At 49.9% G+C, this 23,832-nt stretch overlaps 2 protein-coding genes across 4 annotated transcripts; one reads left to right on the top strand and one right to left on the bottom strand.

Annotated features, from left to right (window-relative positions):
• The first annotated feature begins 1,872 nt into the window (after positions 1-1,872).
• SNX21 (sorting nexin family member 21) lies at positions 1,873-12,065 on the top strand. 2 transcript variants are annotated; one of them, XM_084777950.1, is made up of 3 exons: positions 1,873-2,547; positions 2,951-3,108; positions 11,042-12,065. In XM_084777950.1, exons 1-3 carry the CDS (start codon positions 2,286-2,288, stop codon positions 11,714-11,716), a joined length of 1,095 nt encoding a protein of 364 aa, XP_084634076.1. In that variant the 5' UTR covers positions 1,873-2,285; the 3' UTR covers positions 11,717-12,065. The 2 variants fall into 2 exon arrangements, with proteins under 2 accessions (XP_084634076.1, XP_084634077.1); XM_084777951.1 differs by lacking the exon at positions 1,873-2,547 and having other exon boundaries at positions 2,961-3,101.
• Positions 12,059-23,804, bottom strand: ACOT8 (acyl-CoA thioesterase 8). Of its 2 annotated transcripts, XM_084777948.1 has the most exons (6): positions 23,592-23,804; positions 21,176-21,312; positions 17,485-17,710; positions 14,537-14,694; positions 13,887-14,081; positions 12,059-12,307 (listed from the first exon to the last, which is right to left on the bottom strand). In XM_084777948.1, the coding sequence occupies exons 1-6, from the start codon at positions 23,717-23,719 to the stop codon at positions 12,189-12,191; spliced, it is 963 nt and encodes a 320-aa protein (XP_084634074.1). In that variant the 5' UTR covers positions 23,720-23,804; the 3' UTR covers positions 12,059-12,188. The 2 variants fall into 2 exon arrangements, with proteins under 2 accessions (XP_084634074.1, XP_084634075.1); XM_084777949.1 differs by lacking the exon at positions 21,176-21,312 and having other exon boundaries at positions 23,592-23,760.
• Positions 23,805-23,832: the final 28 nt, after the last annotated feature.

Genomic DNA, 23,832 nt, shown 5'->3' with positions numbered 1-23,832 from the left:
AAGCCATGTGTGAAATGTGTTTTTTTGTTCCACATCTGCCTGTAAGCAAATGCAGAGCAGTTAGAGCTTGAAATCACTGACAAGCTTAAGTCACAGCTCCCCTACTCCCCACCAGGTGGGAGAACCACCCCACTTCTCTCAGGATTCATTACGTCACCCTGGTTGGTCCAGAGCTTGCTATGCTGACCAGGCTGGCCTTGAACTCACAGGGATCCACCTGGCTGGCTCCCAAGTGCTGAGATTAAAAGTGTGCACCACCATGCCTGGCTTTTTTCTAAGATTTTTTTTTTAATTGTGTGTGTGTGTGTGTGTGTGTGTGTGTGTGTGTGTGTGTGTGTATTTGGGTTTTGTGCACATGTGTGCAGGTACCGTTGGAAGCCAGAAGAGGGCATTGGATCCCCTAGAGTTATTGGCAGATATAAGCTGCCAGCTGTGGGTGCTGGAAATCGAGTTCTGGTCCTCCACAAAAACAGTATGCACTTTCGAGCTGGAGAGATGGCTCAGAGGTTAAGAGCACTGACTGTTCACAGTCATCTGTAATGTGATCTGTTGCCCTCTTCTGGCCCACAGGTGTACATGCAGGCAGAGCACGGTATACACAATAAATTTTAAAAAAGCTTCATCTTGATTTTTAAAAAAATACACACACACACACACACACACACACACACACACACACTTTCAACCACTAAGCCATCTCTTGAGGCCCATCCTCTGTTTCTTCATATTAAAAATAAACTACTACTGCCCAGTAACTGCCTCCTTCCCCCCCAGTCCCCACACCCTTCGGGTTTTCGAGACTGGGTTTCTCTGTGTAGCCTTGGCTGTCCTGGATTTGCTTTGTAGACCAGGTTGGCCTCGAACTTACAAAGATCTGCCTGCCTCTGCCTCCTCAGTGCTGAGATTAAAGGTGCTCACCACCACACAGGCCTTATAATTAATTGTCTCCTTTGTGATCAACATGGGACCGTTTATGGAATGCTTACAACAGGACACCATGAGTCCTAAAAAACGGAAATAAAGGTCAGAAAGGCCTTTCCATTCAGAAGTATCTCCCCCATGCCTTTTTTGTGCCCTGAAAGTGGGTAAGAGACTGTCTGAGATACCTTATCTCGAGACAGGATCTCTTCATATAACTCTGGTTGCCCTGGAACTCACCTCGGAGACCAGGCTAGCCTTAAACTCACAGAGATCCTTCTACCTCTGCCTCCTCCTTGAACTCAGAGAGAGATCTTTCTACCTTCTTCCTCGCGAGTGCTAGTGTTACAGGCATGCGCACAGTGCAGCCATGCCTGCCTGACCTTTGAGATACCTTGTTTTATTGTCTGACTGGCTGATGAATCTGCCTTGCTAGGCCTGACATCTAGGCTTGCGACAGGGATCGACCATCGTTTTCTTGACCACTGCTACCCTGCCGTAAAAGGTAAACTGCAATTCTCTAAGAGCTACAGCGATTAGCTGACCGACCCTGCGCTCGTGGAAAAATACGTCGGTTCAGGGACTCCACACTAGAAATCTTTGGCAAACTCTGCTACCTTGGACAAGTAACAGCCTCCCTGGGTCTGTTTTTCTGACTACTTCCCATAGGTGACGCTCAAACGAAACTGGAAAGCCCTAGGACGCTCACACCACACACTGGACTGAGGTTCTTACAAGAGCTGAAAATGTAATATGAGTATTAATATTCTTGTTTTATATGAGAAAACCTAGGATGGGCGAGGCCAGATTTCAAGCGGCTCTCAAGGAAGAGCCGAGCTCCCAAATACTGCAAAATTACACTGTAAAGTTACACAGCACTGTACAGAAAGTAGGAGGAAAGCTTGGGGCTGCCCCGGGAGTCCGGGAGGGCTGGGGCGGGCTGGGGCGAGTGCAGGAGGGGGAGCGGCCAGCCGGATCAGGGACAGTTTTTTTGGGGAGGCCTGGGTCTCCCGGCTGCACTTTGCGCCCTTCCAGAAGACAGGAGCCTAGGAGTACAGCAGCTCCCGGAGCGGGCAACTCGGGGCAGCGGCCTGGGCCGAGAGCCTCTTAAAGCCGCCGCAGGCCGCTGCACCGAATCCCCGGAGCCCTCCCCAAACGCACTTGGGACTCAGTGGGTGGAGGCGCGTCCCGGCCTGCAGGAGGAACTGGGTACAGGCGGTCCTCCAGCACGTCCCTATCGGCCACCGCCGCCGGGCGTGGCCTCCTGTGCCACGCCCCCTGACACGCCCCCGGGCCCCCCTCTCCCGGCGGGGGTCCCCACCTCCGCCGGCCCTGGACCCAGCGTGGCGCGCTCCCCGCTGGGTGCCATGGCCTCGCGGCTCCTGCACCGGCTGCGACACGCCCTGGCCAGCGATGGCCCCGGGGAGGCGGCGGCGGGCCCAGAGGCCGAGCAGTTCCCTGAGAGCTCCGAGCTGGAGGACGACGACGCCGAGGGCCTGTCCTCCCGCCTCAGCGGCACCCTCAGCTTCACTAGTGCAGAGGATGACCCGGACGACGACGAAGAGGACGACGACGAGGCGGGCCCCGACTCGCTAGCCTCCGGAGACGGGACTTCGGGAGAAGACGCAGGCGAGTGCGGGAGGACAGAGACAGGAATCCCAGGGCTCGGTTAGGCCTCCCCGCTGGACGCGTTCCGAGAGCATCCCGGGGACTCTTGAGTTATTCCCTAAACTCTTGACACTTTAAAGCTCTTTCAGGCACCTTTTGGCAGTGTGACCTTGTGTCACAACACCATGGGAATCACCCCATCTGGGGTTTTTTTGTGTGTGTGTGTGTATCTTAAATGCACAGATCAGGGAAACCAATGTATGCTACGCTAGCTGCTTTGGGTGGAGATTTTAGCATCGTCTGCTGTAAGCCAAGCGCTGGGATAAAGCCCATCTCGCTCTAGTGAATGAGGTCATGGCATTTTGTTTACGTTAACTGTGGCGCTCGCCAGCCCCTTAATAAGACTGGTCATGTGCTTGTGCAGAACGAAGTCCCCCACCTGATGGACAACGGGGCAGTCAACCCCTGGCCCGGCAGCTACAGGATTTCTGGAAGAAGTCTCGGAACACCCTGGTTCCACAGCGGCTGCTTTTTGAGGTGACCAGCGCCAATGTTGTCAAGGACCCGCCCTCCAAGTACGTGGTGAGTGAGGTTCCAGGAACCCTTGAGCGGGGTCTAGAAGTGTTGCTGAGAGAAAGTAGGGAATACCACAGCTCTCTGGGGATTGTAGCTATGCAGTTAGAAATGGCTGTCCTTATTTTACACCTGGGGGAACTGAGCCCAGATAAGAGGAGGGATGTAGATTGAACAAGTCCTCAGGCAAATGACTTCTTTCTCTGAAACTGAAAAAGTGGCCTTAAGGAGCTGCCCCCGTCCTAGTTTTGTTTTGTTTTGTTTTTCTAGACAGGGTCCCTCTGTGTAGCCTTGGTTGTCCTGGACTCACTTTGTAGACCAGGATTGGCCTTAAATTCAAGGTGATCCACCTGTCTCTGCCTCTGCCTCCCAAGTGCTGGTTTTAAAGGCATGCACTACCACTCTTTGAGGTTAAGAGAACTGATGTGTGTGTGCTGTCCTGTGTACCCTGTGGATTTTTTGTCAACTGCAGCACCACAGAGTATGGAGACCCAGGATTAAGGAAATGCACTTTGGATGCGAGTCAACTTTGAATCACATCCCATATATTCCACCAGTGGCTTCACCTTGGGTGGGTTCTATAACCTTTGTGGCCCCCAGTTTCCTCATTTGAGCAGTAGGAAACTGCATAAGATTATAACAGGAGGTAAAATAAGACCAGGCACAATTGTCTGAAGCACTGTCTGCCATTGTGAAATGTTAAAATGGTAGTGATATAGTTTCAAATTCCCTAATCTGAAATGCTTGAGAATCCTCGGCATTTGAGTGTCAACATGATGCCACAAGTGGAAAATTCCATGCCTAACTTCATGTGATGTGGGCTCAAAATGTAGACCCATTAAAAAATATTGCATAAGGAGCTGGGTGGTGGTGGCTCACGCCTGTAATTCCAGCACTCGGGAGACAGAGGCAGGTGGATCTCTGTGAGTTCAAGGCCAGCCTGGTTTACAAAGTGAGCCCAGGACAGGAAGGCTACACACAGAGAAACCCTGTCTCAAAAAACAAACAGCAGCAACAACAACAAAAATATCGCATAAGGACTTGAAAAGCTGAGGTAATGAGACTGCCACAAGTTCAAGGCTAACCTGGGCTAAAAAAAAAAAAAAAAAAAGCTAAACACCAAATGGGAATATTCTCATTGATACAGCACTTGCCTATCATGCTCAGGAACTCTGGGCTTTATCCCAAACCCCTGAAATTAGAGCTGAGTGTGGTAGTGCAGTTGGGAAGTAGAGGCAAAAGTATCAAGAGTTTGGTGGGCTGGAGAGAGCACTGCCTGCTCTTCCAAAGGTCCTGAGTTCAATTCCCAGCAACCACATAGTGGCTCATAACCATCTGTAATAAGAACTGGTGCCCTCTTCTGGTGTGCAAGCATACAGGCATACATGTAGTCAGAATACTGTATACTGTATACATAGTAAGTAAATAAATCTTTTTTTTTTTTTTTTTGGTTTTTTGAGACAGGGTTTCTCTGTGTAGCCTTGGCTGTCCTGGACTCGCTTTGTAGACCAGGCTGGCCTCGAACTCACCGCGATCCGCCTGCCTCTGCCTCCAAGTAAATAAATCTTAAAAACAAATAAGCCTGCCTCTTAAAAAAAAAAAAAAAAAGAGTTTAAGGCTAGTCCAGATACATAGCAAGACCATTTTGGGTTACATAAAAGAACAAAAAACCCAAACTACCTTTAGGCTGTGAATATAAAGTACATATAAAATACGAGTTTCAGGAGCCAAGATGTAATGTTTGGTTGGCAGTGCTTGCCCAGCACTGCATGAATGAGGTGTAGTGGCACACACCTGTGGTCCCAGCACTTGGAAGAGGAGGAGGATCAGGAGGTCAAGATCAGACCCAGCTACAGAAGCTCAAGGCCAGTCTCCTGGAAGACATGAGACCCTATTGCAAATGATGGTTTGTTGTTGTTTGTTTATTTATTTGTTTGTTTGTTTTTCAAGGACAGGGTTTCTCTGTGTAGTCTTGGTTGGTCTGAACTCTCTTTGTAGACCAGGCTGGCCTCGGACTTCTGGAGCACTGGGATTAAAGGTGTGCGCTACCACGCCCAGCTTTTTTTTTTTTTACTGTAATGATCTTGTATTTAGACTTGGGTCCCATTTCTAAGAAATCTCATTGTATATATGTGAATATTCCAAAACCTGAGCTATTTCTGGTCCTAGGCACTTTGGATAAGGGATATCATTCAGCCTGTTTTTTTTTGGGTTTTTTTTTTTTTTTTTTTTTTGGTTTTTCGAGACAGAGTTTCTCTGTGTAGCCTTGGCTGTCCTGGTCTCACTTTGTAGACCAGGCTGGCTTCGAACTCACAGTGATCCACCTGCCTCTGCCTCCCGAGTGCTGGGATTAAAGGCGTGTGCCACCACGCCCGGCTCAGCCTGTATTCTTGATCAGCTTTAAATTGGCAAAGTCAGGCATCCAGACCCTGCTGCAGCCTCCCGATGAATCCGTGCTGCAGCATTCCTGCCTCCAGTGCCGTCAGGGCTAAGGAGTTGAGTAAAGAGCAGTATGGAGCTGGATTCAGACCCCGTGTTTCCTTGCTGAGAAGCAGAGACTGGGAGAGCGAGAGAGAGACGTGACAGGCTCTGCTCCCTCCAAGCCAGCCAGTCCTGGCAGTGGCAACTCCCAGCTCGTCTGTCCCTCATCTTCACAACCCTCCTCTAACTGACTCAGCAACACAGGGGCCGGGAGCCCTGTCCCATATTTGGGGCTCTCCACCCCTCTCTGTTACCTTGGCAATACAGGCCACACCCATGGTGTGACTCTTCCACTCTGTGCAGGGACTGATAGATGATGCTTTTATATCTTGTTAAGGATCTAATCTTACGCATGCTACGTAGATGCTGTACCACTGAGCTATGCGCCCCTAGCCCCTGATGGTCCGATCTTAAGTGGCAAGTGCTCCAGAGCTTTAGGGTGGGGAAGTCAGCAGAGAGCAGCTTCCTCAGAAAAGAATGGGAGTGACACTGGAGACCCAGGTGGGTGCAAGGGCTTTAAAGAACGGCGGGGGCCATCCTCTGTCCACTCCTGTGTCTAGAAAATGAAGACACTTCCTCTGTACAGGGGGCACCCCATGTCTCCGTATTTCTTCTCCTGGGGGGGGGGGTCAAGAGTGAGGGTTTTAGAATCAGGGGTCCCGGCCAGTCTTTGTGCCCTCCACCCGCTCTTGGGGCCTGCTCCCACAGCTGACAGACACCTTCCTTGCGGTGCTGTAGATGAAGGTTAAGTGACGCCTCAATGGAGAAGTACTTGGTCCAGCATGAGGTACAGGGTAAGCACTCAGGGCAGTTAACAAAAGAGCAGTCACACCATGCTTTGGTGCCTCGGATGGTACCCATGGCCTCACGCACGTTAGGAAGTGCTCTGCCACTGAACTACAGCTGAGCCCCAACAACTATAGCCACTGTTATCTATCCTGGTGGGTCATTACACGTGTCAGGTAAAATAAATGGATATAAAATGGTCTTTGGCAAAAATATCAAAATTAAAAGTAGAAGGGAGGGGTGAGGAGTAAATATGATCAGAGTGCACTGTATACACATATGAAATTCATGTTAAGACTTTAAAACTCAACCTATAAACATAAAAGGCCCTCTGCAGAGTGGCTCTCCTACAGTGTGTCCTGTGGGAAATAGCTTTTCTTAGGGGCGTTTTTTTTGGGGGGGTTTTTTGTTTGTTTGTTTGTTTGTTTTGTTTTTGGTTTTTCGAGACAAGGTCTCTCTGTGTTAGCCTTGGCTGTTCTGGACTCGCTTTGTAGACCAGGCTGGCCTCGAACTCAAAGTGATCCACCTGCCTCTGCCTCCCAAGTGCTGGGATTAAAGGCTTGCGCCGCCACCGCCCGGCTCTTAGGGGCGGTTAATAACTGTAGAAAACAAGAAAAGAAGCTGAGCATGGTGGTCCCAGTACTAAGGAGGCAGAGACAGGAGGATCACTGTGGGTTCAAGGCCAGCCTGGTCTACAAAGAGAGTCCAAGACAGCGAAGGCTACACAGAGAAACCCTGTCTCAAAACAAAAACCAAAAAGAAAAGAGTGAGGCCTGGCAGGTGGGCTTATATGCCCAGTCCCGGGGAGGTGGAGGCAGGAGTACTTTGGTCAGGAGTTCAAAGCCAGCCTGGGAGAAAAAGGAAACATTATCTAGTCAGTATGTTTGAACAATACAGAATTGAGGGGTGTAAAATGTTTTTGTTTTGTTTTTAGTTTTTAGTTGCATTGGTGTTTTGACTGCATGTGTGTCTGTGAGAGGGTGTGGCATCCTCTGGAACTGGAGTTACAGACAGTTGTGAGCTGCCATGTGGGTGCCAGGAATTGAACTCAGGATTTCGGGAAAGAGTAATGAGTGTTCTTAACCACTGAGCCATCTCTCCAGCCCCCATTGTTTGGTTTTTAATGCACTGTGACCCTTCAAAAGAAGAAAGACCAGGTAAACCTAACTGGGATAACAGTACTATTTATTAGCAGTTCCTTTGACTACATTTGAGAAAAGGGTCTGGGCGTGCTGGGTAGCCCTTTAACATGGAACACTGGCAGGTGCCGGTTTAAGCCATCAGCAGTTTGGCATCAATTCTCATCAGTCCCGGCTAATCCTCACTCTGGTTTCTCCTGTCTGTGGTTAGTAGTTGTCTGGGTTAGTGTTTACCAAGCAGGAGCAGTTACATCCTAACAGTTTCTCTCTCGGTTAAAATGTTGCTAGTGCCCCAGGGAAGTACTCACTGGGTAAAAACACTTGCCTGACAACCTGAGTTTGATCCCCAGAGCCCATGGTGAACTGACAGAACTGACTCCCCCAAAGTTGATCTGACCTCCATATGATAGTGTGGCAAATGTGCACAAATATAGCTCATACATAACACACCATGCCACATACAACTAAAAATAAAGTGTAACTTGTACCACCTTTTGCCTAACTTATGAAGGGCAGGGTGGTATGAAACTAGGGCCTTGAGCATGCTTGGGCAACTCAGTGTTTTCGTTTGGTTTGGTTTGTGTGTGTGTGTGTGTGTGTGTGTGTGTGTGTGTGTGTGTGTGAGACATGGTTTCTCTGTGTAGCCTTGGATGTCCTCTGTAAACCAGGCTGGCCTCAAACTCAGAGATCTGGCTGCCTCTGCCTCCTGAGTGCTGGGGTTAAGGTGTATGCCACCACACCCAGCTTCTAAGATTTATTTATTATGTATACATTGTTCTGCCTGCATGTACTCCTGCAGGCCAGAAGAGGGCACCAGATCACACCAGGTGGTTGCTGGGAATTGAACTCAGGACCCCTGGAAAAACAGCCAGTGTTCTTAACCTCTGAGCCATCTCTCCAGCCTCTCAATCCTCTTTTTCTCTTTCTTTCTCTTTCTTTCTTTCTTTTTTGGTTTTTGTGTAGCCTTGGCTGTCCTGGACTCACTTTATAGACCAGGCTGGCCTGGAACTCACAGAGATCCACCTGCCTCTGCCTCCGAAGTGCTGGGATTATACCCAGTCCCCTCAATCCTCTTTTTGATGTTTATTTTGCGACAGAGTCTAAGTGCCCCAGGGTGACATTGAACTTCCTGTGTAAATCCTGTATTTAATCCTCCTGCCTCACCCCTCCTCTCATAACATTGTTCTTTAAAGGAACCCTCTTTTTCTAAAAATAAATTAAAAAGCTACCTTTATAGCACTACTTGTGAAAAGAGAAGCTAAAAAGTACAGAGGCTGCCAGGCCATTGGTTCAGGCCCGTAACCCCATCTTCTTGGGAGGCTGAGGTCATAAGTTTGAGGCTTGCCTTTGCTACATAGTGAATTTAAGGCAATCCCAGGCAATTTAATGAGATCCTATCTCACAGTAACATGTGTGTGGAAAGCACACACACACACACACACACACACACACACACACACAAAGCTAGGCATGGTGAAGCACATCTCTAATGTGTAAAGAGATGAGGATCAGGAGGAGTTCATATCCAACTACATACCATGTTTGAGGCAGTCAGGGCTACAAGAGAACCCATCTCAAAAAATGGAGGCAGGGTTGTTGTAGGGGCTGGAGATTGTAGCTTGCCTATATATGCTTACCTAACACAAGCAAAGCCCCAGAAACACATAGTTTGAGGCTGAAGGTGTCACTCAGTGGTACAGCATGCCTAGAAGGCCCAGGGTTCATTAAATCCTGCCAAATGCTGTTTCCTGAAGAGTGCTCTCAACTGACATTTCTGCCTCTTTCCTAAAAATAAAGATGAATCGTGTAAGAAGTACCGATCTATGCATGGGCTGGAGAGATGGCTCAGAGGTTAAGAGCACTGGATGCTCTTCCAAAGGTCCTGAGTTCAACTCCCAGCAACCATCTAGAATGAGATCTGGTGCCCTCTTCTGGCCTGTGGGTGTATGTGCAGGCAGAACACTGTGTACAAAATAAATACGTTTAAAAAAGAAAGAAAGAAAAAAGAAGTACCGATCTATGTTTACAAAAAGATAAAGGCATGGCGGCACATGACTGTAGTGCCAGCTACTTAGAAAGCCGAGGCAGGAAGATCACCTTACCTAGGACATCAAAGCCACCAAGAAAACAAAGAGATACCTGCCCCCATCTCAAAATGAAGACTAGGAGGAAAAAAACCATTCATGGTGACTTATGCCTGTAATCCCAGCACTTGGGGATGAGGCAAGAGGGTCACCAAGAGTTCAAGGCTAGCCTGGGCTACAAAGCCCCTGGACTGTCCTACAGGGAACCGGAGATATAGCTTGCATGGTTGGCAAGCATCTCCATCTCCATCTCCAGGGCTGCACACACTGGGTTGTGGTATTCCTGTAGTGTCAGCCAGGACCCATGAGACCATCCCCAAAAACCAAAACTCAGTCTTGCCAGCAAAACAGCCCAGCACTTGTCGTGACCTGATGACCTGAGCTCATTCCCAAGATGGAAGATGAGAACCAAATCCTGAAAGTTTTTCTCTAACCCCCACTTGTAAGCTATGGCATCCTGCTCAGATATGTGTGCCCAAACACAACACACACACACACACACACACACACACACACACACACACACACACACCAAAAAGAATTAAAGAGACTAGGCATGGTGACACATTCCTTTAATTTTACCATTCAGGAGGCTGGACCAGACAATTGGTGAATTAGAGGCCATCTTGGGACACAGTGAGGTTGCCCCAGAAAAGAATGGAACACAGTCTGGAAGTCCTGCTGCTGACGCAGTGTACCCCAGTATGTGCCACCTAAAAACCTTGGGCGCCAACACTCGTACAATTCCATACCGGAGCAAACAATGACCCAGACCCAGCAACTTTTCACTAGGGCAGAGGCAGATGTTGGGTTCCTGCCTTGCGTGAGGTCACAGGAAGGAAGCTGACTTGGGCTTCCTGGTCCAGTGAACTCACACTTTTTGCTACTGCGGCTGTCAGAAGACCTATCCTTTGGTCTAGTTTGAAAGAGCTTGGCCATGCCGCGTGGTAACGGCACACGCCTTTAATCCCAGCACCTGGGAGGCAGAGGCGGGCGAATCTCGTGAGTTCGGAGGCTAGTCTGGTCTACACAGTGATTCCAGGACAGCCAAGACTACACAGAGAAACCGTGTCTCGAAAAACAAAAACAAAACAAAAAAAGAAATTGGCCAGTAATGTAGGGACAGCTATGTATCAGCATGGCACACAGTTCTCAGATTGGCTCAGAGGCCCAAAAGATGGGTCTGGACTTCAGCTCACTCAAGCGCATTTCTGTCTTTCTTTCCCCCTGTGCTGCCTTGGGCCTGGGTCATTTCAGAGGAGCCTCAGGTAAGAGGGGCTTGTGTTCCGGGTCACTGCCCAGCATCTTCCTCCCTCCTAGGCAATCCCAGGGGGAAGAGGTGAGGTGGAAGAGGCAGAGGCAGAGCCCCCCACCCCCATCCCCCGCAGTGTGGAAGGGAGGGAGGGACCCACAGATGTTTTACATCGGCCCTGACTTGCACCTTCCCTACAGCTCTACACCCTCGCCGTGATGGGCCCAGGGCCACCAGATCGCCAACCAGCCCAGATTTCTCGCCGCTACTCGGACTTTGAGAGGCTGCACAGAAACCTGCAGCGGCAATTCCGGGGCCCCATGGCTGCCATCTCCTTCCCCCGTAAGCGCCTGCGCCGGAACTTTACTGCAGAAACCATTGCCCGCCGTAGCAGGGCCTTTGAACAGTTTTTGGGCCACTTGCAGGCAGTGCCCGAGTTACGCCATGCTCCAGACCTACAGGACTTCTTTCTGCTGCCCGAGTTGCGGCGGGCGCAGAGCCTCACCTGTACGGGCCTTTATCGTGAGGCTCTAGCCCTATGGGCCAACGCTTGGCAGCTGCAGACCCAGTTGGGCACCCCTTCTGGCCTAGACCGCCCCCTGTTGACTCTGGCTGGGTTGGCTGTGTGCCACCAGGAACTGGAGGATCCTGGGGAGGCGAGAGCTTGTAGTGAGAAGGCTCTGCAGCTGCTGGGGGACAAGAGACCCCATCCTTTCCTGGCACCCTTTCTCGAGGCGCATGTCCGGCTCTCCTGGCGCCTGGGTCTGGACAAGCGGCAGTCCGAGGCTCAGCTTCAGGCCCTCCAGGAGGCAGGCCTCACCCCTACCCCACCCCCCAGCCTCAAGGAGCTGCTCATCAAAGAGGTGCTGGACTGATGAGTACCTAGCTGCCCCAGGCTAGGGGGCGAGGGCTGAAAGGGGTTCTGGGAGCCCTTAAAGTAGCTCCCGAAGGAGTCTGCAGCAGCCCGAGAGGAACTTGGTTTGGCCGGGCTGGACTGTGAACAGGCTTTGGCTGGGATTACCCCAGGATGACACCAGGAGGAAGTCTCTTTGGCCTACCACAACCAGAGGCTGTGGCCAAAGTCAGAAATCAATGTTTCCTTTTCCATGGGCCTCTAAACCAGTGAAAGAGCTTGGCTGAAGGGCTGTGGACTGCTACTGGAGTCCTGGAATCCAGGGACAGGGGGGAGGGCTGTAGTTCTATTAAAGGCCAGCTACTCCAGTGTTAGCAATCTCTTTATTGGATTGAAAAGGCAGGAAGCCCAGCTCTCAACAGCCAGCGACTTCTGCCTCAGGAATGGCAGTAGAAAAAGTCCTCTAGGCCCCAGGCCGAGCCAGTTATCTTCGACTATAGCTTACTCTCTGCTATGCGAGGCTTCAGTCGGACCACACCCTCCTGGGCACAGGTCACGGCAAGGACCCCATCCCGACGCCACAGCCGCCCATGCACTAGTCCTCGAGAGCCACCTGTGGGCAAGAAGAAGGGTGAGACCGGCCCCTGCTTCAGTCAATGCAAGGCTGCTTTGCCTGCAGAGGGGTGTGACACAGGGCAGAATTGCCCCACACGAGGGCACGTTGAAACCTCATGGTTCTCAGTGCCAAGTATCCCTTTGTGAGCCTGTTATAGCACCAGAGGCTCCACTTGATGGCTTAAAAGCACTTTCCACACATCTGCTCACTTCCTCAAAAGGATCACACAGAGAGGCGCTCTGACAACAGGTTGCAAAGGCTTGGCCAAGCAGACTGCCATATCGCTGGCCACTTGTTAGAAACTCCAAGCCAAGTCCTCCCAGCTGGTAATTAACCCAAACTGTCACCAGGGGGAGGAGGGGGCTGCCAGAGAGGGCCTGAGACTGTGAGGGGTGGCCCCCTTCCTTTTCCATCTAGAAGCTCTACCCCGTGGTGGCCCAGCCCGAGCCAGGTTTCCTTACACGGGCAGAGCCCACTTAGCGCCGGCTTCATTCTCTGTCCTGCCTTCCTGACCATGACACTAAAAGTACAAAAGAGGCCCAGGGCAAAGCTGACTGAGAGTCCTGCCATGCTGTTGGTACTTAGGTAACCCTTTCCTGACTATGAGGGGTTGCTTACGTTTCATCCGTTTTATAAAGCAAAGCTTTTCTTCCTTTGAAGTGTACTTCATTATAGAAGAAGCCAGGGCTCTTAACACTAGATATGACAAGTCTGGATTTCTCTCTGTCCCCTACACGGAGCATCTAGAAGTGACACTGTCAGAGCCCCGAGTGCTCGGCCTCCTGTGCTAGTCACAGAGTCAGTTAGGGAGCTCCTTGGAAGCACGGTTTACAGCCGGATGGTGGCAATCCCAGCACTGGGGAAGGCAAAGGCAGGCGGGTCTCTGTGAGGTCCAGGCCATCCTGGTCTACATAGTGAGCTCCAAGACAGCTAAGGCTCTGTTACACAGAGAAACCCTGTCTCGAAAACCCAAACAACAATACCACCACCACAACCCCATAGTTCACTGAGGATGTAGCTCAGTTAGTAGAGGGCTTGCCTGGCATACAAGGGGCCCTGGACTTGATCCCCAGCACTGCATAAATGACATGGTGGCTTACACCTGTAATCCCAGCACCCAGAGGAGGTGGGAGGCTTATGTAGTGTAGATCACCTTTAGAGTGAGTTTGAGTCTAACCTAAGATATGTGAGACAATGGTTTAAAAAAAAAAAAAAGGCAGTTTCCTGGATCTGATCCAGGACCTGAACACATCTTTCAATCTGTTTAGAAAGAGCTCCCCCAAGTGGCAGTTTGATGGCTTACTAGGCTTAGACAGCCCTGTCTATCTAATATAACCCTATTAATTCAGATGAACCCCCCCCCCCAGAAGCTAGGCATGGTGGCTTCCAGCACTTGGGGTGTGGAGGCAGGACGATCAGGAATTCAAAGCCAGACTCCATTCCATATAGAGTTCAAGACCAGCAGGGGCTACATGAGACAAGAAGGCAGGGGGGCAGGGGGATGGTGCAGTAGCATCCAAAAATAAAGCAGGTTCCTTACCACCCCGAAGACATTGGCCCACGGGCCCACACTCACCAGCCCAGGGGCTCTCGCACTCATACAGCATCCAGTGGTCAGCTCGGAATGGGGCGTGGAACCACATGGAGTGGTCCAGCGAGACCATGAAGTTCACTTTATACTTGGACTGGTGGGGCAGCAATGCCGTGCCAAGGAAGGCGTAGTCAGAGATATAAGCAGCCACACAGCAGTGCATCTTGATGTCGCCCTCCCCTGCAACAGGTCCCAATCCCATCAGCCCTGGGCTCCTGGCCTTTCCAGCTCAGGTCCTGCAGGGAGGTGGGGGGAGAAATGGGCTGCCACACGCAAACTAGTCATTGTGCATGGGCACCGGGCCCAGGGCAGGACGTGTGTAAGGATAAAGGAGGTGGGGACTAAGGCAGGAAGTCAAATGCAAGCCATTCCCCCAAGTCTCCCACCTCAATCACATCTAGGGTTAGCTGTTGTCCCAGATGAGAGCCTCAGCAAGGACCCAGGAAGGCCCAGCAATGGAGTTACAGTCACCTCACCATGCTCATGTTAAAGGGTAAGGGTGGAAATGGAGCCAAATTCTTCATAACTCAGATTAGGAAACAGGCCAAAGAGAGAGGTATACCCAAGTGACAGAGGGAAAATGAGGCAAGGCCTAGATTCCTGGGGTGTGTTCCCCAATTCATGGGTCCTCTTACCAATATAGCCCCGGGCTCGCACCCAGAACATCTGTCTGGGCTCCAGTGTCTGCAGCTGGCTCAGGATGGGTGGGTTCACCAGCTTGATCTCAATAGGCACCTCTTGGGCAGCAATTCGGTTCAGACCCACCCGGTATTTCTCGTGGAGGTTAGGGTCCCTGAAAGTAGAGACGGGGACAGAACCATTTGCCACAGGGGGCTTCTGTCCTGGAAAGCTTCCTCATGTAGTTGACAAAGCAATGCAGGGTTTGAATCCCTTCCTTGTCACTTCAACCACGCAGGCTTGAGCAAGTCAGTCACCTCTGAGCCTATTTTTCCCATCTGAAACATGAATAATAATGTGACCTGTTTCACAGCAAGTGTCATACACAGTTAAGGCCTAGGCACTGCACTCGACCATAACTCGACTCCTTGCCACAACCTCATGTGACAAGTGTGGTCGTTACGGCAACTGAGAAGAGAAGTGAGCACAGGAGACCCAGGCTTGCTCGGCTGGTGCCAGGCAGTCTGGACCCACAGCCATACATCCTGTGCCTGCATTCTCTATCCTAAGCCGTGAGGAGCCTCGTGTGCCGAGGTGACGCCATTTCCACGGAACGCTCAGTGTTCTAAGTGGGTGGGCACTGCCATTCCCACCCCATCTGTGGGCGGCTTGTCTGCACTGTCCACTGTGGCAGCCACCAGCCGCATGAGGCTGGGGACTTGAAATGTGGCTCCTGTAACTAGAGAACAAATTCAATGAGGGACGTGGGATGGCGATGTGGCTCCACGGCAGGGAGCCTGTCTAGCATGCATAAAGCCCTGGGGATTTGACCTCTAGCACCACACACACAAAAGGATTGTTCATTCTATCCCATTAATTTTATTTATTTGCTTGTTTGTTTGTTTTTCCGAGACAGGGTTTCTCTGTGTAGCCTTGGCTGTCCTAGACTCACTTTGTAGACCAGGCTAGCCTTGAACTCACATCAATCCACCTGCCTCTGCCTCCCGAGTGCTGGGACTAAAGGCTTGTGCCGTCACCACCCAGTTCTAGCTCATTAATTTTAAAATAGCCTAAAGGGTTAGATGCTACCTTATTGACCAGCACAGTCCTAAGATCAGGCTCCTTTAACGACAATGCGTTATTTTTCCTTCTATGCTTTCCTCTTGTCTGTTAGTGGTTTAATACTCACACGGTGATGTGTGTGTACCTGTTATTTAACCCCCACAGCAGCCTTTTGAGGTAGTTATACTTAGCTCCATTTATAACCAAAGCTACAGGTTCAGAGTGGGCAAGCATTTGCTCCAACGCCCACAGCTATTAGGAACAGAATATAGACTTGAATCCTAGCCACTCAGGCTCCTGAACCCATGCCCACCCCACATGCCCTGCTGCTGCCCTAGTATCCAGCACAAGCAACAGGACCTCCCCCCCTTTGGCACAGCTGAAGAAGTGGCCACTCCCATATTTTAGATGAAGAATCTAGGGCCTCGAGAGGCTGGTGGATGGGGAAGTCCCATAGCAGGTAGGCCCTAACAGAGGTGCAGTGCCTGGCCAGAACCCACGTGTCTGTCTGGGTCTACATCCAGAGCTCCTCCCTATATTTCAACATTTATACAACTTTATTCATTGTGACCTCAATGAGAAATGTGTATTACCAAGGTAGAGTCAAACCATTCAGAAGACACTAAAGTGTAGATACTGACCAGTGAGCCGTACTCTGCAGCAGGGTCCCAGAGAAGGACACATCCTGCCACACATTAGCTCCAAAGCTGCTGTGCCATAGGCCCAATGCTGGAGAGACTGACAGTGGCTATTTATGTACCCAGTGGTTGTAAAAATACTTTACGGTCAGATTCAAGTACTGAGAATTGAATCTAGGGTCATTTTTTTTCTTTTTTCTTCCTTTCTTTTTTTCTTTTCTTTTCTTTCTTTCTTTCTTTCTTTTTCTTTTTTCTTTTTTTTGGTTTTTTGAGACAGGGTTTCCCTGTGTAGCCTTGGCTATCCTGGACTCGTTTTGTAGACCAGGCTGGCCTGGAACTCACAGCAATCCGCCTGCCTCTGCCTCCCAAGTGCTGGTATTAAAGGCGTGCGCTACCACTGCCCAGCTTCTAGGGTCAATTTTTAAAAATATGTTATTTCAGGGCCAGACATGGTATGCCTATAATCCCAGCACTCGGAAGGCAGAGGCAGGCAGATCTCTGTGAGTTCAAGACCAGCCTGGTCTACAAAGTGAGTTCAGGACAGCCAAGTCTACACAGGGAAACCCTGTCTCGGAAAACAAAATTTATTTCATTGATTACAGATGGGTGCGCAGAGATGCACAAGCACTAGGCATGTACATGAGTGTCAGAGGACAACCTTCTGGCCAGGCACGGTGGTGCACACCTATAATCCCAGCACTCAGGAAGCAGAAGCAGGTGGATCACTGTGAGTTCGAGGCCAGCCTGGTCTACAAAGCGAGTCCAGGACAGCCAAGGCTACACAGAGAAACCCTGTCTCGAAAAACAAAACAAAACAGACAACAAAAAAAGATCTGGTGCTGTCTTCTGGTATGCAGGCACACATGCAAGCAGGCAGAATACTATATACATAATAAATAAATAAATCTTTAAAAAAAAGAAATGGAGAACAGAAATATCAGAATGCATCTAATCTAGGCATGTGAGTACTGTTTTCTTTTTTATTAAAGACAGGATCTCTCTACACAGGGCAGGCTGGCTGGGGACTCCCCATGTAGACCAGGCTAGCTTTGAACTCTCACAGACCTGATGTCTCTGGCCTAAATGTGTTTTTTACTATAGGTCAAAGTAGTAAATGTTTTAAGGTCTGGGGTACAGCTCGGTGGTAGAATACATCTAGCATACACAAGGCCCCGAGGCTTGGTCATTAGAACCATAAAAATTAGATGAAAGAAGTTTAAAAATAAAACACCACCAACCCCTTTCTGGAATCCTCGGTGTCTCACCTTAAATACTGCTCAATGAGGCCCTCGCGGTCCAGCAGCTCTTCTGGTGGGGGTACAGTGGGCATGGAAAACTGGTGCTGCAGGGGGCTGGGCTGCATCCGCTGGAAGGAAGCCTGACAAATGAAGATGGCCTTGCCATGCTGCACGGCCTTCACAGAGCGCACTGAGAAACTTGCTCCTGTTCGTGTCCGCTCCACGTGGTACAACACTGGCACCTTTGGGTCCCCTGCAGTAGACATAAAGGGCACAGTGACCCTGCCGAAATCCATGGGCCCTATCATCATCACAGTTAGTAAGACAGACACTGCTGTTCTCCTCATCCTAATTTTTTTTTGTGTTTCGTTTTACTTGTTTTCGGACAGGGCTTCACCCTATAACCTAGGCTGGCCTGGAACTCTGGGCAATCCTCTTGCCTCCGTCTCTCAAATGCTACAGTTAAAGCTGAGAACCATCATCCCCCCCCCCCCTTTTTTTTGAAGACAGATTTCTCACTATAGTGCTGTCCCTTGCTTTTGGCAGAGACCCCAACAGTCGGGGGAGTGGGCTCGTCTACAGTAGAAGACAGGGAACGTGCTAGGTGTGCCCTGACTGGAAGCTGCAGGGGTGCCACCTAGAAGGGGATAGTCCGTGCAATTGCTTAGGGACACGCATTTGGCTTTCTCCATTTGGTCCAAAGTCAGGTAAAAGTAGAAGACCTGTCAATCATTGACCAAGTCCTGTCCTGAACTCACAGAGATCCGCCTGCCTCTGCCACCCCCGTGCTGGGATTATAGGTGTGCGCCACCACACCTGGCGCCAATCCACTTCTTGTTTCTAGGTTTTTAGTCTTTCTCTGCATATAAGTACCAACCTCTTCTTGTTACAGTAAATTGTATTGGGTTCAGCCTAAGATGGCTAGTAACTGACAGAGTCTGAAATGTACTTTAAAGCTACAAGCACTACATGCCAGGCAGAATCTAAACTAATACAAATTTACTCATAAACTAACATAAACAAACTACTCTAAATCTCATAACATTCCTCCTCTACTCTCTCAACTGTCAATCTTGGCTCCGCCCTCTCTCCAGGAAGTCCCGCCTTTTATATCCTATCTTTCTGCTCAGCTGATTTTATTTCAAGTCAGGATCTCATTGTAGAGCCCTGGCTAGCCTGGAATTTACTCTGTAGAGGATAGCTTCTATATCTCAGAGATCTGCCAGCCTCTGCCTCCCAGTGCTAAGATTAAAGATGTGTACCACCATGTCAGGCCTACATTTTGTTATTGTTGGTAGTGGTTTTGTTGTTTTGTTTTTCTTTTTTTTGTTGTTTTTTGTTTTTGTTTTTAGTTTTTTTCGAGACAGGGTCTCTCTGTGTAGCCTTGGCTGTCCTGGGCTCACTTTGTAGACCAGGCTGTCCTCGAACTCACAGCGATCCACCTGCCTCTGCCTCCCGAGTGCTGTGACTAAAGGCGTGTGCCACCACTGCCCGGCCTGTTGTTTTTCGAAGCAGAGTTTCTCTACACAGCCCTGGCTTTCCTGGAACACACTCTGAAGATCAGGCTGGCCTCAAACTCACAGAGATCTGCCTGCTTCTGCCTCCCAAGTGCAAGGATTAAAGGTGTGTGCCTATCAACTTATTCTATTTTTGAAATGAAGTGTTCCCTTATTTGAAAAAACCACAAAACAAAACAAGAACAACAACAAAAAAACAGCCAGGAGATGGTGGTGCACGCCTCTAATCCCAGCACTCGGGAGGCAGAGGCAGGGGGATCGCTGTGAATTCAAGGCCAACTTGGTCTACAAGGCAAGTCCAGGACACTCAAGGCTACACAGCCTTGTTTGTTTGTCTTGAAAAACAAAACAAAAAACCCCCACTAAAGCCAATTGATGTATGTAGGCCCCAATCTATAATGCCAACACCCACCATGCAGGAACTTGAGGCAGAAAGCTCAGAATTCCAAGCCAGACTTGGTAACCTAGCTTAAAAACAAAGAAAACCCACTCAGGTATCTCACTGGGCTGGAAGAATCCCAGTTTAAAAAGGCCAGAGTTGGGCTGGGATGCAGCTCGGTTGGCATAGGGCTTGCCTTAAATGAAGGAAACCGTAGGTTCTACCTAACACCAAATAAACAAGGTGTGGCGGTGTGTGCCCGAGGAAAGCAGGCAGGAGGGTTACAACTTTAGGGTCATGCATGGCTACACAGCAAATCTGAGGCCTCCACTATGCAAGCAGCTACATCACCAGCCCAGACCATGAGTTTGCAATGAGAACTCCCTGCACCCGAACACAGAGCTTTAAGAGGCTAAAAGATCCTATGGAAATATCTCTGGTCCCACTTCTCTTCTGTTTCACAGATGAGATGAATCTTAGCAAAAGAAGGTAACTCATTTAAGAGTACCTTGGCAAGTATTATGCAGCTGAAACTCAATCTCCAAACTGCCTACCCTCTAGTCCAATAGCAGTTAACAGCACTCTGAAGATTTAGCAGTCTTGACATTTGAACAATATAAAGAACAAAGAAGAGAGCCAGGTGTGGTGGTGCAGGCCCTCACTGTCAAACACTCGGAAGCCAGGGGCAGGAGATCTTTGTGAGTTGACGGCCAGCCTGGTGTAAATGGTGAGTTTCAGGCCAGCCAGCCAGGCTACACAGTAAGACCCTGTCTCAAAACGACAACAAAAGTGAGTAAGGCAATGGCGAGATGGCTTATCCATTAAGAGCACTTTTTGTTCTTGCAGAGGACCCATGCTGGGTTCCTACCACCTATGTGGTGGCTCACAGTCCCTTGTAACTCCAAATTCCAGGGGACGCGATGCCCTCTTCTGGCCTCGTCAGACAACAGGAAAGCAGCGTGGTGCACAGAAACTCATGTAGGCATATACATATGCCCATACACTTTTAAAAAAATAAGTACTTTTTTTTTTTTAATGAGTGAGTGTTGGTTATGGTGGCAACCTTTAATTTCAGCTCTTGGGAGGCAGAGGTAAGCAGATCTTTGTGAGTTCCAGGTCAGCCAGACATACACAGTAAGACTCTGCCTCAACAAAACAAAACAAGCCAGGCATGCTAGTGCACACCTTTAATCCCAACACTCCAGAGGCAGAGGAAGGTGGATTGCTGTGAGTTCGAGGCCAGCCTGGTCTACAAAACAAGTCCAGGACAGCCAAGGCTACACAAACCCTGTCTCAGGAAAAACAACCCAAACCAAAGAAAAAAATGAATAAAGAACAGAAGCCAAGCCTGGAGTAATGAAGACTGGGGCTAGCCAGGGCTACACAGTGAGACTCTATCTCAAAATAAAATACAACAAAAAGCTACAAAGATAGGCCCACCGAGAGCTGCTGAGCATCAGTCCACGGCAGTGAGAAACACAGAACAAGCACTCAGTCCCAGTGGGTGTGACAAGGATCTAGGTCAGTTTCAGATCCTGTCTCAGCCATTTAAGTGTTGAGATTACAGACCTGAGCCAACAAGATGGGCCCACTCCCTGTTTTTTATTTTTTATTTTTGGTACTTGAGATGCAACACAGACCTTCCCATGTGCTAGCCAAGGGCGCTACCACTAAGCTACATGCTCAGCCCCCCAGGTTCCTTTCAGAGGGATCCTCTTCTCTGATTCTCCCATCTCTTCCCCTTCAAAGCCAGGAAGGGAGAAGTGACTGCTGGGCCACCAAGGTGGAGCCAGCAAGCAGGGAGCCAGGGGACCAGGTTTACCTGCCCGAACAAAGTAGCAGTGCAGGGAGTGCACGTGGACGTCTTCACTCACAGACTTGGCAGCGGCCACCAGGGCTTGGCCCACAATCTGACCCCCAAAGAGCCGCTGGGAAGTGGGTACCCAGTAATGCCTTCCTCTGTGGGGAGAGGAAAGTGGAAAAGACTTGAGGGGTGCTCTGAGTTCCATAAGCCTCAAGTAAAGGATCTAAGGTTATTTGGGTCTGTAGTGACAATTCTGGAATTCTGATTTCTTAAACAGAGGGGGGGGGAGAGGAAGGAGGAGGAGGAGGAGAAGAAAAGAGAGAAGAGGGGAGAGGGAGAGAGGGAGAGGGAGAGGGAGAGGGAGAGGGAGAGAGAGAGAGAGAGATTGAGAGAGAGATTGAGAGATTAGAAACCTGTTTTCGTTTTAATCCCAGGTGTGGCGATGTGTGGCTGCTTTGGACTGCCCAAGGCAGCTGACTGATTTGCTTCCAGCTGCCTTGTGCTCTAACAGGGGTGTGGTCTTGCCAGCTGCAGATAGTTTCTGAGTTTGTGTGAGGCTTAGAATTCTGGGAACTTTTCACAGGGTCTATAAATGCTAGAGCCATAAGTGGCTGGGTCAGTGGCTATTGGTCATTTAGGGTTGTTGGTTATAGTTTGCTAGTAGTCATGCTCAAAGAAGAAACAAAAGGAAAGAAATTAGATTCAGGGCTCTCTCTCCCTCCCTCTGCCCCTCCCTCCTCCTCTTCCTCCCCCCTCCCCCTCCCTCCCTTTCCCTTATCTAGTGAGGGGGTGAAATGGGCAGGTGGGGAGGGATAAAGGTGGGAAAAAGAAGAACCCACAAAGGAGCAAAGACCAGCCACATAGGTCCATTTTCAGAACCCAGGGAAAGCCAAGGTCTCTGTTCTGAAATCTCTTACATCGCTTCATAAAACTTCAGGTTTTTATATCTGCCCAAACTTTCCGTGGACTCCAGCCACACGTCATGAGCCAACTCCCTTGGTTTACAGCAGGAGTATAGGAAGTAAGTCCACACAACTCGACCATTATCAATCCTGGCAGTTTCAAGTCCACAGTTTCTTCCCCTCCACAAACCAGGGAAAGGTAGAGGCCCCGAAAGGACATGAGGAATCCAAAAACAGATCTGGAGCAGATTGTATACATGAAAGATTGCCACTGGCACTCCGTAACTGTGACAAGGCATGCCTTCCAAGAACTGGCTTCGGAGCCAACAGGGTCCCCTCCCTGAGACATCCCAACTAACTCCCTGAAAGAGAGAGGGGGAGAGGGGGAGGGGAGAGGGAGGGAGAGAGAGGGGGGGGGGAGAGGGAGAGGGGGGGGGCGGGGAGAGAGAAGTTTAACTGTCCAATGGTCTGAAGTTGTGCAATTCAATTCAAATGAACAACCTGGCCTGGTGTTCCAGGTGAAAGGGCGAAAGGGCTTACCCAGGGCTGGAGCCTGACCCTGAGTCCTGGGGTTACATATTTCATTACACTACACTTTGTAAATCACTCCTGTTGCCGAGTGTGGTGGAACACGCCTTTAATCACAGCACTCGGGAGGCAGAGGCAGGCTGATCCATGTGAATTCGAGGCCAGCCTGGTCTACAAAAATTAATTAATTAATTAATTAAAAAGAAAGAAAATCACTGCTGGCCAAGACTATAATTACCTACGTGGAAGAGAGATCAAAGTAAAGATAAAGTCCGATAAAAATCAGAGAGATGTAGAGGTTGAAACTGTCACTAAACCGGGCATGGTGGTGCACACCTTCATCTCAGCACTTGGGAGGCAGAGGCTTGCTGATTATCTGTGAGTTCAAAGCCAGCCTGGTCTACACAGAGTTCCAGGCTGGTGCTGCACTCTTTCCAGCACTGAGGAGGCAAACGTGGGTGGGTTCCTCTTGGGATCCAGGCCATCCTGGTCTTTGTAGTGAATTCCAGGGCAGCCATGACTATATAGTGACACCCTGTCTCCTAAACAAACCAACAAAAATCCCATGCTGAAAAGAAAAAAAATCCCATGCTGCCAATCACCAACTTCAGTGATGCCCTGGAAGAAAACATACCCCAAGATAAATAATGACTTACCAGCCCCGTTAATGGTGCAGGGATGGGGTGAAAAACAACAGGGCAGTGAGCTTGTTAGAGTTGCGTATTGGTTTTAAAATCCGATCAGCTGAGTACCCTCAGGCAAACCACTGCCCACGGAAGTTGATTCTACCAGACTAAGCTGCCTTGTAGCGCAAACCAGTCACCCCCTCCCTTTTTAAACCCCCAGATCGCGTGAAGACCAAGGACGGTTGTCAGGGACACGCTTCAGAATTTGCACCCTGCACAGAACTCTTAACCCCAAGCGGGGGCGACGGGGAGCGGCGGTAATCGTGACTCTGTAGTGAAACAGGGGTGCGAGCCTGGTTCAGGGGTGCGGCCAGCTACCTGAAGAGATCTTCATCTAGCGGCTCGAGGTTGAGCACGCTGGTGACCAGCACACTACGGAGGTCCCCGGAAAGGTCGCCGCGGTCGGCGTCGCCGTGATCATCCCCGGGGGCCTCTGGCGCTGACATCCTGACCTCCCACTGTCTGCGCGAGACACGCGGAAACTTATACAGGCGCCCAGAGCTTCCGGCAGGTCGCCCCAGTGACCGGAAATCCCTAGGGCTTCGCAGAGCGAGACGCA

The sequence above is a fragment of the Acomys minous genome (assembly GCF_964271855.1).
Source record: "Acomys minous genome assembly, chromosome: 3".
Taxonomy (NCBI): Eukaryota; Metazoa; Chordata; class Mammalia; order Rodentia; family Muridae; genus Acomys; species Acomys minous.
Note: the sequence above shows the minus strand (reverse complement) of the source record. Positions and strands in the feature narration are given on the sequence as shown.

Coding starts and splice junctions, on each gene's coding strand:
- ACOT8 (XM_084777948.1), bottom strand. CDS start 23,719: ATGTCAGCGCCAGAGGCCCCCGGGGATGATCACGGCGACGCCGACCGC. Junction 21,313..23,591: donor CTAGATGAAGATCTCTTCAG/GTAGCTGGCCGC, acceptor CTCTCCCCACAG/AGGAAGGCATTACTGGGTAC. Junction 12,308..13,886: donor GTGCGAGAGCCCCTGGGCTG/GTGAGTGTGGGC, acceptor TCTTGCCCACAG/GTGGCTCTCGAGGACTAGTG.
- SNX21 (XM_084777950.1), top strand. CDS start 2,286: ATGGCCTCGCGGCTCCTGCACCGGCTGCGACACGCCCTGGCCAGCGAT. Junction 2,548..2,950: donor GACTTCGGGAGAAGACGCAG/GCGAGTGCGGGA, acceptor GTGCTTGTGCAG/AACGAAGTCCCCCACCTGAT. Junction 3,109..11,041: donor ACCCGCCCTCCAAGTACGTG/GTGAGTGAGGTT, acceptor CCTTCCCTACAG/CTCTACACCCTCGCCGTGAT.